The sequence below is a fragment of the Pagrus major genome, chromosome 23 (assembly GCF_040436345.1).
Source record: "Pagrus major chromosome 23, Pma_NU_1.0".
Lineage (NCBI taxonomy): Eukaryota > Metazoa > Chordata > Actinopteri > Spariformes > Sparidae > Pagrus > Pagrus major.
Genome location: NC_133237.1, coordinates 14,766,248 through 14,779,301, shown reverse-complemented (window position 1 = coordinate 14,779,301; position 13,054 = coordinate 14,766,248). Strand labels below are relative to the sequence as shown.

General features: G+C 38.9%; 1 protein-coding gene across 1 annotated transcript; it reads left to right on the top strand.

Moving 5' to 3' along the window:
- The first annotated feature begins 993 nt into the window (after positions 1-993).
- On the top strand, positions 994-11,264 carry LOC141019524 (sterile alpha motif domain-containing protein 9-like). Its single transcript, XM_073494469.1, has 4 exons — positions 994-1,096; positions 3,699-3,763; positions 4,097-4,158; positions 6,498-11,264. Exons 3-4 carry the CDS (start codon positions 4,155-4,157, stop codon positions 11,168-11,170), a joined length of 4,677 nt encoding a protein of 1,558 aa, XP_073350570.1. The 5' UTR covers positions 994-1,096; positions 3,699-3,763; positions 4,097-4,154; the 3' UTR covers positions 11,171-11,264.
- The last annotated feature ends 1,790 nt before the right edge of the window (positions 11,265-13,054 follow it).

The window sequence follows — 13,054 nt, the reverse complement described above, 5'->3', positions numbered from 1 at the left end:
TTTGTTAATACAGTATGTAGGACTGCAGTTATGGTAACTTTCATTATTGATTAATATGTGGCTCTCATGGAGCTTTTTTCTTCTACCCCCCTTTTCCTTTACCTTCCAACTTCAAAAGCTCTGTGGTTTCTTCTTCTGTGGGCCCTAATAACCATATAAACTATTACAGAAGTCAGGTATTTTGTTGCTTTTTTGACTGCTGGACCTTTAAAGGGGCATGATGTAGTTTTGGAGAATAAATTCAAACTCAGAATTTTAACGAGGTAATAGAATTGTGTTGTCCTTTTGTTTATAGTCGGTTTGTTTATTCAGTTTATTCAGTCATGAAAACAAAGAGTTTGTTTATTCACTTTTATGCCTAAACAAACTAAATAAACAGTAAATGAAGATCTTTCTCCATTAATTAAAATGTTTTCCCCAAAAACTACATAGTGCACCTTCTAAATAGAACAGGATTAACATTGTGGTTGTAGTGTACTGCTACTTTTAGGTAAGTAAATGAGAGGCTCAGAGTGTTATCATGTAGTCCATCTCCTTTTTTTTAATAATAAACTTTTATTTAGGAAAGAACAATTTACAATAAGTTCAGGTAAATTGAACAGTAGCACATATAATCAAATTTAAGTGAAAGTAAGGTTACATAGAGGACATCAAACAATGACAATACAAATAAATATGTGTAAAATAAAGAAGATAAAAGACAAAAAGAAAAGACAAAATAAAATAAGGTAACAGACGGATGGGTACATATATAGATATCACTAATCAGAGGTATCAGGGTAAAATGTTTCGAAATAACTCATAAATGTATATATTTACAGTTATTTACTAATTTAAGTGATTTAAGTTAGTTTAACAGAAAAACTGAGAATTTGGGAAGTGATCTGGAGAGTTTCAGCAGTCCATCTCCTGGCTGCTGCTTCCGCCCTGCGGGAGAAACGAAACTCAAGGAACTGAGCATGCGCAGTAGGTAACTACGTCAGAGAGATAACTAGTTACAGCAGTCCTGCTCCTCTGACAGCTTCTGAACAATTTGACTGAAAAAATCCAGACCAGAAAAGGTTTAATGGCTGATTTCTCTCAGCATTTATCCAAGGTAAGGACAATGATCGTTTTGTAAGTGTTTATTTTTTGCCTTGCTGATTCGTAATGAGCAAAACGGTTCTTTCTTTTCAGTTGTTAAAACGATGGTTGGCGACAAAATATTAGTTGACCGAGTCGTTCAGAGCTTGACCCAGACTGTCCCACTCACTGAACTTACAGCTAGTGACCTGATAACGGACAATTTAGTTGCATAACTGAAACTATAGTCTATAGTTGTTGGTACAACTTTAGGTCCAAGTCCAGTCCGGGCCGTACCCACTCCCCCCAACCCGTTCATGTAGGGGTCCGTTCAACGAGACGACGTCACTAACGCGACTGTTGGCTATGTAGTTTTCATAATCACGTATTTTTAACAGTCTTATATTTCATTAGTTTAATGACAAACTGAGACTTTCTCAAGTTGAAAAATGATCTTTTCAATTGACAAAACCTATTTGTCTTTCTCCACTCATTACCATATAACCCTTTTCCACTGGTCAAAAAATCCCACTTGAACCCGCTAAGATCAGACTTTTTTGTGCAATGGGAATTTGTAAACTCGGCATTTACACCAGGGTCAAAGTAATTTATCCATCGTTTTACAGATGCTTCTTTCACAATGGGTCTATTGTTGTTTCCGCTCTTGTTACAACTGTTTCCGGCGCGTTCGTGACGTGAAACATGACGTCAGTGACGTACAACGCAACGCTGAAGATAAAAATCACAGACGGGCAGCCTTGCCTGCGGGAAGTGGGAATGGGGTCAGTAGGCGATTTTTAGCAGGTTGACCCACTTTTAAAAGACCTGTGTAGACCCAATCATTTTCGGTGGAAAAGCGTAGTGGAGCGGAGTTTTTCTGAAATAAGGTCCCATGAGGGAAACTGAAAGGGGCATGACTTCGACTCTCTATCTCAATATCCACACCCTGAAGCGCGTGAGTCCGCGAGGGTTTAGGGCTCTGTTAGATCGTCGACTGCACAAGGGCTGTCTCTCAGAAATTTTTTGCCCTTTAATGACACTTGTCACAAGTCCCATGGATCTAACAAGGGCATTCGGAAAGTCCACATTTCTTTGCCTGAGGGAATTACCCACAGTTCATAGCATTGTAACGTGAAATAAAGGGTTACAATGGGATGCCCGAAAACCTAAAAAAAACACACAAAAAAAACAATGATTATCCAGATGCTGGCACTCTTGAATATCTGATTGATATCATTATTCTATTCTATTCTATATAACGTTTTTCATTCACAAACATACATTTTCTAAATCACCACCTAAGATCTGACATTTTCTAATAGAACTGATTCTTTATTGAAAGCCCCTTTCACGCATGCACTGTAACTCTGGATTTATTCAGAGTTTACCCAGAGGAGCTGTATGTGTGAACATAAATGTTTGCACTATAGAGTGGTGTAGTTTGTAGTCCTAAAACACGGAAATCAGTTAGTATTTTTGCACGTCTGGTTCCCTCGTCTCAAAGCCTATTAGGTTTCTGAATGGGTTTCTGGTTAAATGCCTGAAATAAGTTATGTGGTTACCACAGGCTTAAGATATTTACACTTTTGTTCTACAACATGAAATACATCATTAAATGTCATACTTTTTGACAAGGGTACCAGGCGATGCAAACTTCTTGGCTCTGGCATTTAAACTGCTCATCGTCAAAGTTCTGCAAAACATCTGCCAATTCAGCAAAGTCAGTGAAAGTTAAGTGCTTAAGGGTGTTTTCACATTAGGTAGGATTGTTGAGTACGATCGGCTCCCCTCTCCCCTGCCAGTCCACTTTCACATTAGTATCGCTATTCCGTATTTGAGTACACTTGTGTATGCAGCTAGTTGGTTTGCAATCCGCCAATATACACAAGAAAAAGAAGCAAACACTTGTGTCTCCAACACAGTCATAGCAGACACTTCCGTGTTTTGGTTCCTTCTACACCTGATGCAAACCGTACCCAGGTACACATGGACCTAACTCGAGTCCACCTGCATAGTGCACCGTACTTGAGCACTGATTGCGACCTGTGCCCAGGTACGGTACACTTGTGTTCAAACAAATTGGACTTTGGGGTTCAGTGTATTCGGATCCGGGCCCAAGTCCCTGATGTGAAAAGCACCCTAAGGCTCCCAAACACACCTCAAAGCTTTGCGAGAACTAATTGAGGAATCAAAGAAGACCAAGGAGTGACTGTCATGGACTTTCCTCCACAGTCACTTGACCTCAACCCAACTGAACATTGATGGGGGCTTTGTGGAAAACTTTCAAATCGTGCTGGGATAACATGAGTCAACAGGTGGTACCATGTCAGCTCGAGTGCATGCTGTCATTAAAGCAAAGGGAGGACATACCAATTTATCTGTAATGAAAAATAGTCTTATATTAAAAAAAAAAAAAAAAAGATATTTTGACAAGTGATCTCTGACCCTACCCTACTGTGTGTGTGTTTGTATATTGCATATTCCTTGTGAAAAGAAGCTTATTGATTATGGATACTTCTGAGGGATACCTCGGTATCACTTGCCAGTGGGCAGCATGGTGAACAAGCTGTGGGCTGAATGGGTATTGTATAGATGATAATGTATTGGATTGTAACTCTGTAATGTTTTCATTGCAGATGAAAGGTGATAATAAGTAAACAACAAAGTTGATAATGTGACGAAAGGAGAAAGAAACTTGTGGGTGAGTGACAAGTCTTTTTTTTTTTTTAGGTATTTGCAATATAGTGTGATAGTTTAAGCTGTGTGCACTGAAATTTATCTTGATTTTTTTCTGCTTTTAAAGTGATATTACATAAAATATTACCCGTGCACCACAGGTTTGGCTCTACAAACACTGTATTATGAATTATAATTTGGTCTTCTATATGAGATTTGATATGCATGTAGTCTGGTGGTAAGGCAGAGATTACTTCTTCATCACTTGCCAGATGGCAGCAGGGCGAACAGGCTGTGAATGGAATGGAATGTAGATGATAATGGACTGTTTGAAACTGTATAATGTTTTCATTTGTAGATGGAAGGTGATAAATTAACAACAAAGTTGAAAATGAGATGAAAGGACAAAGAAAATCATGGGTGAGTAATAAGACAGCTTTTTTCAGAACTTGGATTGCAATGGAGTTGAGCGGTCTGAGCTGTGTGCAGTCGATATCACCCTTTTACTGCTTTTAAAGTTATAATACCTTTATAAAAAAATTAAATAAAAGATGTCATTGTCCTATACAATGTTTCACTGTAGACATTGCCGCATGCCAGTTCAGTAGACAATGGCTAACCCTAGGTCTGACACATTGGTTTTGACTTTCGGCATATTTGTCCACATTTAAAGGTACACTGTGTAATATATCGAGTATTGTGTTGGTGACATCTAGCTGTGAAGTTCTATATTGCAAAACTACCTCGCTCACCCTTCCGAAGACATTGGAGAAGCTCCAGAAGCTCCAGTGGCCCTCACGGACAAGAAACTAATTTTCTAAATACAGACTTGTCATTACTTTGACTGTCTTTGGCAAACTCCCTGCCCTAATTATCTTAGTTACCTCTCCATGTGTTGTCTTACTGCAACGGACAAGGAATAAATCTAAATAAATCTTGCTAATGCTACACTACCACCAGCTCCACCAGGCACAAACCGAGGCTACAGTGTGCTAATATTTAATGTTACACTTGGCCGCATTACTTTTCAGTGAAACTAATGTACTGCTAATATACGTTGTACATTATCTAGGTTTACTCTAAATTGTCCATAGATGTGAATGTGAGCGTGAATGGTTGTTTGTCCCTATCAGCCCTGTGATGAACTGGCAACTTATTCAGGGTGTACCCCGCCGCTCGCCCAATGTCAGCTGGGATTGGCTCCAGCCCCCCCTTGACCTTGAAAAGGATAAGTGGTTACAGACAATGGATGGATGGATTATCTAGGTTTTGTACCATTAGCAGCAGGGGAAGTATATATTACGGTCGGTTGTAATCAGGGGCGTAGTGCTATTTGTTTACGTACCGGAGCGCACCTAAAACGTGCTCATGCATGCATACACCTGCATGACTAACCATGGGAATATTTTTTCATCAAGCTTTGTTTTCAACTTTTCTTTAACTTGTGTAAATGGGTTTCCATATTTATCACTGTGAAGCTCGCGCAAAGCCCGGCACGGGACACTTTTGGAGTAGGTGACAGCAGACAGCTGACTATGATTTTTCTTGTGAAAAATAAATATGATCATCCATCCTTGATCAGACTGTAGTTTCAAACTTCTCACAATACAAATTGTTTGGCAGGAAACAGCAGCCACTCGCTCGTCTTCTTCGTCTTCTAACTGGTGAATTTCTGGCAGCCGCCCACTAAATTTAAAAACACGAAAAGTTCTCACTAGTGCCAGGTTTGTCTGTTCTGGGCTACTGTAGAAACATGGCAGTGCAACATGGCGACCCGCTCCATATGTAGATATAAATGGCTCATTCTAAGGTAATGAAAACATGACTCTTATTTTTGGGTGATTATACACTAATTAAAACGTACTTATAAATATTATATTCTATTTCTGCCAAGTCTGTTCTGCTAGATGCCTCTACATATTACACACTGTACCTTTGAGGTTTGCGCTTCTATGAAACATACATGAAGTATGGAAGAGAACTTGTGGAGTCCATGTCAGCTACTGTAGAAACATGGCAGTGCAACATGGCGACCCGCTCCATATGTAGATATAAATGGCTCATTCTAAGGTAATGAAAACATGACTCTTATTTTTGGGTGATTATACACTAATTAAAACGTACTTATAAATATTATATTCTATTTCTGCCAAGTCTGTTCTGCTAGATGCCTCTACATATTACACACTGTACCTTTGAGGTTTGCGCTTCTATGAAACATACATGAAGTATGGAAGAGAACTTGTGGAGTCCATGTCAGCTCGAGTGCATGCTGTCATTAAAGCAAAGGGAGGACATACCAATTTATCTGTAATGAAAAATAGTCTTATATTAAAAAAAAAAAAAAAAAGATATTTTGACAAGTGATCTCTGACCCTACCCTACTGTGTGTGTGTTTGTATATTGCATATTCCTTGTGAAAAGAAGCTTATTGATTATGGATACTTCTGAGGGATGCCTCGGTATCACTTGCCAGTGGGCAGCATGGTGAACAAGCTGTGGGCTGAATGGGTATTGTATAGATGATAATGTATTGGATTGTAACTCTGTAATGTTTTCATTGCAGATGAAAGGTGATAATAAGTAAACAACAAAGTTGATAATGTGACGAAATGAGAAAGAAACTTATTACACACTGTACCTTTGAGGTTTGCGCTTCTATGAAACATACATGAAGTATGGAAGAGAACTATAGTGCCTCTCTGTTGTGTAATTTAAAATGAAACTTTTTGCTTTTTCTGTTTTTTCTCATTGTACAGCTGACGACATTGACCAGTCACCCAAGAGTTGGACTGAATCTCAAGTAAGCATCTGGCTAAGATCTTTTGGAGTGAAGGAGAATTATATAGAAAAGCTCTATGAGGAAGAAGTAGATGGACAAATCCTTCTTGCATTGAATGAGGACTTTTTGAAGACAAAGATTTGCATGAAATCAGGGCCTGCTCTTTTGATTATTCAAAAGAGAGATGAGCTCATCAAGTCCAAACAAAAGTCTCAAGAGAAGAGAAAGCCCACCAGTGGCAAAAAAACTGAAACTGAGTTGGAGCAGAAAGATATAAGTCAGAAATCAGTTCAATGTCTTCCTACAACAAGTGAAGGTCCTCCAGCACAGACTCCTGACAGAGATCAAGATATCGTAAGGGAGGGACAAACTGCTCAGGGTCAATGTGTGTTGACATCAAAGGAAGACTGCAGACCACGACCATTTGATCAAGAAGGGATTGATTTCATTTATGTAAAGCACCGAGTCCTGCAGCCCGAATCAGGTGCTTTTAACCTGACATCTCCGTGCCATGAATTTAAGTCTTTTTCTGTAGCTGCTGGTTTGGATCGCACAAGACTCCAAGCTAAGTTTGCGAAGGAGGTTCTTAAATTTGCTTGTGGCTGTATGAATATCAGATCAAATGGCACAATACACTTTGGTGTGATGGACAGCAAGGAGGATGCAGGATATGTGCATGGTGAGATAATTGGTATCCCTGTAAAAGAGAAAGACATCTATGTAGATGCTTTGGACTACATTGAAAGAAGCTCGTCTGACAAGGACCATGTGCGCCAGTGTGTTCGGCCACCAAGGTTCATTGAGGTTATGGATCGAGATAGTACAGAAAAGAGGTACGTGGTTGAAGTTGACATTGTGCCTTTGTTAAGTATTGTAAAGAGCAAGGTGTTTAAAGTTCGTCTGCCAAACTTCAAGGAGTCAACTAACAAAGTTGAGTTTGAGAAAGAAACAATTCTGCGGAGGGTGGGCTCAAAAACAGAGCCAGTTTGTGACAAAGACCTAAGTGACTTTCACGAGCGAGTCAAAGATCGGGATGCCTTAAGACAAGAAGCAGAGAAGAATCAGTTCCTCAGTGCCCCAGACTTCTGCAAAGACCTTGGAAGAAAACTCACAATGCTAATGACAAGTGGGAAGAAATTCATTGAAAAGGAGAAATGGTTCATTCTCGTCACAAACAGATTTAAACCTGAAGACCTCTGCAACATTGACTGGCTGGTTAGCATGAACATATTCTGTGTGTTTGACTTTGACCCAGACTCAAAGATATCAGGTCTTTGCAGTAAATACCTTGAGCATCACGCTGCAAACATGCATTCTCTGCAGAGCTATAGAAAATCAGGTGACATGACCATCAAAGAATTTACAAGCAACCTGCATCTGTTCGAGCAGACTAGCTGGATCTTTTGTAATGGCCAGACTGATTTCATAGGAAGTGAAACTCCATGTGATGAAATGACTTGGATCAAGACAAAAATGACTTTCCTGCGGGAATCTGTGTCTTTCATCTGCAAACAAATCTTGCCAAAAGGGACTTTCCAGGTCCTTTTTCTTCTCACATCACCAGTTGAAAAACCACTCTTGCACACCTTTAATGAGTTTTTCACAGACATGGAAGGCCATGAAGACATCACCTGCATCTGTGAATCACAGAAAAACTTCCAGAAGTGGCAAAGCTTTGCAGAGGGCTCATGTGGAACAGAAACTGTGAACAATTCCAGTGTTGTTGGGATGAAAATGAGTCACATTAATGCAACTCTGCAGCAAATACAACCTGTTAAAGCCTGTGCCAGCAAACACTTGCCAATCTTTGTGAAAGGGACATGTCTTCTTGAAACACAGTTGGAGGAACAGATGTACTCTCTGGAAATTGTGACAGTTGATCATTGTGACGAAACAAGCAAAGATTTCATCAACGAGGAGAAAGCAAACATTGAACAGCAGTTCTACCGCGGAGGGAGAGTGAACTGGCTGAATTTCTGGCTTGCTGAGCACAAGTATGTTGGGGAGGTCACCGAAAGAGATGCTTATCATGATGTTTCCAAACTTCTCAATGACACTTTGAGATGGAATGCAGATCAGACTCCAGTGAACAATATAAACATCTACCATCACCCAGGAAGTGGTGGAAGCACCGTGGCAAGACAAGTGCTGTGGAACAACAGAAGAGATCTAAGGTGTGCAGTTGTGAAGCCTTCATACTCAGCTCCTCTTGTTGCACAACATGCAGTTGAACTAAGAGAATATGAAGAAAACGATCCACAGAGGTGTCTTCCTGTGCTGCTCCTCATTGAAGACTCTGACAAAGACTATCTAGATGATCTCAGGAATGAACTAGAGGTTGCTGTTAACACCAAAAGAATCCAGTTTGGAACTCTGTGTTTCATCCTGTTGAGCTGCAGACGATCCCATGATCCAGAGAGGAAATGCAAGGAGTCTCCATTACAGAATGTGTCTGTCACTCACAAACTGTCTGCTCAGGAGAAGAAAAAGTTTTCTGGAAAACGACAGGTGCTTGAAGAACAATATGAGCCTCAATTCATCCTGACATTTGTTTTGATGAGTGAAGGATTCAATGTGGATTACGTTCAACAATTTGTGAAACATTTGCTCCAAGACATCGATCATCAGTCTACAGTCACTCGCCTGATTCACTATGTAGCACTGCTGAACACTTACGTTCAGAACTCTTTCATTTCTCAGTCCCATTGTGAAGCTTTCCTTGCTTTAACCTTTCACATGGAAAGGTTTCACCAGCATGAGTTTGAGAGATCACTCAGTGATCAGGCGAAACTAGTCTTCTTGCACCTCAGAGACGACAAGACACAAATAAAATCAATCAGAATCATCCACCCACTTGTTGCAAAGGAAATTCTCCAACAACTTTTGGGGAGCACACAGACCCAGAGCAGTTTGGCCATGGATTTGCTCCATGAGAATGTGCTTTTCGAGCACAGATTTGGAAGGGACGAATATCTGTCATTTTTGAGAGCACTTTTCCTTCGGCGAGCCAGAATAAGCAAAGGGGACAAATATGATAGTTTTTTCTCCCCTCTGATTGAGCATGTGTGTGGAAAAAGGAAAAGCCCAGACAAAGCAATTGAAAATGAGAAAAGCCCAAACAAAGCAATTGAGTTACTCAAGGAAGCCTTCCAGCGTTTCCATAAAGATCCATTCTTTGCACAACAACTTGCTCGTCTTCATTATACATATGAAAAGTTTGAAGAGGCAAAACACTGGGCAGAGACAGCAGCTAAACAGCTGCCCAACAACTCATACATACTCAACACAAAAGGCCAGGTGTACAAAAAATTGTTCCAAGCAAAATGCAAGGCCATTGACAATGACAACACACCAAAGACAGCTCAAAATACAGCAGGTGCTGTGGAGACTGCACTGAAAGCCATTGAGTGTTTTCAGGAATGTGAGAAAGCAGCTGAGGCAGATATGGAAAACCTGATCAGTTCAGGGTATTTTTCTGAAGTTGAGGTTGGATGCAGCCTTCTCAAACTGATCTCTTCATTGCAAGTGTTTGCAAACAGAGCCAGTGGTCATTCAGAGTGTATGAAGTACCTGCTAACAGATTACATTCCAGAAGAAGTTGAAGGTCCCTGGGAACCATTTCATGGCCGTTTGAAAAAACTAAACAAGACAATGCAAGATGCATTGGAATGGATTTCAGAAGACCTCAGTTTCTTCCAGACAGACATCGATGCAGATGAAGAAGAGACCCTTGAACCTATTGAAGAGAAGAACAGCCATTCACTGACATGGTTGGCGAAGAAATCTTCAGAGTATGGGAAGTACTTCAGTGAAGCTCATTCTTCTGCACTTCTAAAACAAGGGCAGTCAATCCCAGCCAATCTAACTCCTTTCCAAAAACGCATGATCATATATCACCTTGGTGGGGGGACCATAACATCCATCCTCTCCAAGCTAACTGACCAGAGGGATGTAGTACCTCTTCTAGAGACCATCCTTTCTTTCTACCCCAGCGATCCAAAAAAGGCCAAATTTGGTCAAAGAGATATTGTCAATTACATAGTGACCCACATTACTCTGAATCGTCTCTCACCACAGACTCAGAAGGTAGCTCCACTGAAAGATCTGCAGGCACTTTGTCATCAGTTCCCAACTGACAAAAAGAAATGCTTACCAAGTGCCCTGTTCTTGCTTACCTTGCTGTTCTGGCCCGAGGATTATGACACAAAACTTGAGAAACAAACAAAATATGAAATTGTGCAGTCGGCTGTTGAACACATGGAAAAAGTATACTGGACCAAGATGAAGAACATTCCTCAGCGGAAGAGAAGGCTGTACACCCATTTTTTTCTGGGCAGTGGAAACGGATTGGATAAGTTTGTCCACAAAAAAAAGTTTGAAAGCATCACAAAGGTGTTCTCAGTTTCCGAGAAACGCATGAAATGGTTGAGGGGTGAGGCATGGAAAAAGCCTGAGATTGCCATGATGCTGAAACCTGTTTCTGGATGGACTGAAGATGGAGTGGTGTACCTTGAGGGACCTCAGAAAAAGAAGTTCAATATCCTGCCTCTTCATTTACCTTCAGTGCCTCATGGTAATGAAAACATAACATTCTACCTGGGGTTTACGTTCAGAGGCCCTGTTGCCTGCAACATCGTTGTGAAAAAGTAGGTCATCTTTTAGCAATGATCATGTCACATATGGCTGAATGCCAGCTTGCATTGGACTGGTATCCAACTCATTATTAAGAGCAAAAACAGATCAAGATCAATTAAAAAGACACAAGCCTTCTTGTAACAGAGTGTCAAGCAGGTAATATTTGTAAGCACATATTAGGAGCATTATTGTTTTGCAAGATAGTTTGATATTTACGTTTAGCACTTTACACTCTTATACTTTTGCATTTTTTCCCTCTAATACGTATACAAGCTACATATGTGTGTGCTAAGAAAAAATACAGCACTGGTGTACACAAGTGTCAGAAAAAACTAGTTTTTGTGTATATATGAACAAGGACTGACATAATTGTCAGCCCCCCCACTTGGATGTTCTTACCCTTAGCACTTAAATCATAGCACTCATGTACTTAAGGTATCCTTGATAAATAGCAGCTACTATGCTCAGACGAGGGCTTGAAAATTGTTTCTATTTTTTCATTCTTACTTTATCAACGGTGATATGTTGTGGTTTCTTTCTTGTGACAAATGTACCTATTGTAAGTAGCTTTGGACAAAAGCGTCTGCTAAATGCCCGAAATGTGAATGTAAATGTAAAATGTAATGTAATTCATATGCAACAGAAAATGTGTATAGTATAGAATTAAATGGTTGTATAGGTATTGAAAATACTTTAAAAATCTGAAAAGCTACTTGTCCTTCAAATGAAAATACAAATGGAGCAAGTCAGGCTATTGTGCATAAATTATGCTTTTACTGCTATACTTTTATTTTTTTTCTTTACATGATTTATTTTTTAAATTATTTTTATTTTATATTTTTACATTGAATGGGATTTGTGATGAAGAAATATTTGACCATGCATGACCATTGTTCTGGAATATATGTAAAACATGTTATATACAACAAACTCTTGGATTCTTTAATTTTAGTTTTATGTTGTCTTTCTTTGAATACATTCAGATGGACTGCTGTTCACATTTTTTGTAAATCTTTTTTATACTCACCCTTTTTTCTTTTCCATGATACAATATAGAAAGAAATGGAATCACATGCATCTATGTTCATGGGAATGAATCAGTGTTTCACTTTCAACAGTTAATTAAGAGCTAAACAGCAACATTTTGCACAGTTGAAGAACTATGTATATACATATTGATATGCAACAGAAGAATGTGTGTTTATAGAATTAATGGTTGTATAGAAATTGAAAATACTTAACGCAAACTATGAAATTCTACATGTCCTTAAAATGAAAAAACAAATGGAGCCAGTGAGGCTATTGTGCATAAATGTGCTTTTACTGCTATACTTTTACTTTACCTTATTTTTTTTTATTATTTTATGTTGATTTATGTTTAAGGAATATATAACCATGTTAACAATAGTTATTTTAAATACATGTAAAACATATTGTATACAATAAATGTTTTTTTTTTCTACAATTTTAGTTACATCATTCCTTGAATACATTGCCTTTCAAGCTCAACGGATAGTGATAGTCTTTTCAGAAGACATGAGTCAACAGTGCAGCAAAGATAAGACTTTATATGGCAGAATTGTTAGGTCTATACTTGGAAAACAAACAAATTGACAATTTGCATCAAGTTTTTGTTCGACTATTATAACTGTCTGACGAACTTGAACATTTTTGCACATAACATGGTAAATTCAAGAAAAGTAACTTCAAATAAAAAAGCTAATACATTTCAACTTTGCACTGTTTATGGTTTAGGTGAAAATACAAGTTTATTTTTTTCTGTGAAGTTGTTCCAAAGGTTAAGGGTCATATTTTCCAGCTTCATTATCTTTTTATTTATACATAGGTACAGTCAATAGAGGTTTGTTTGTTTATCTCTTCAGAGTAATATCTGTTAGA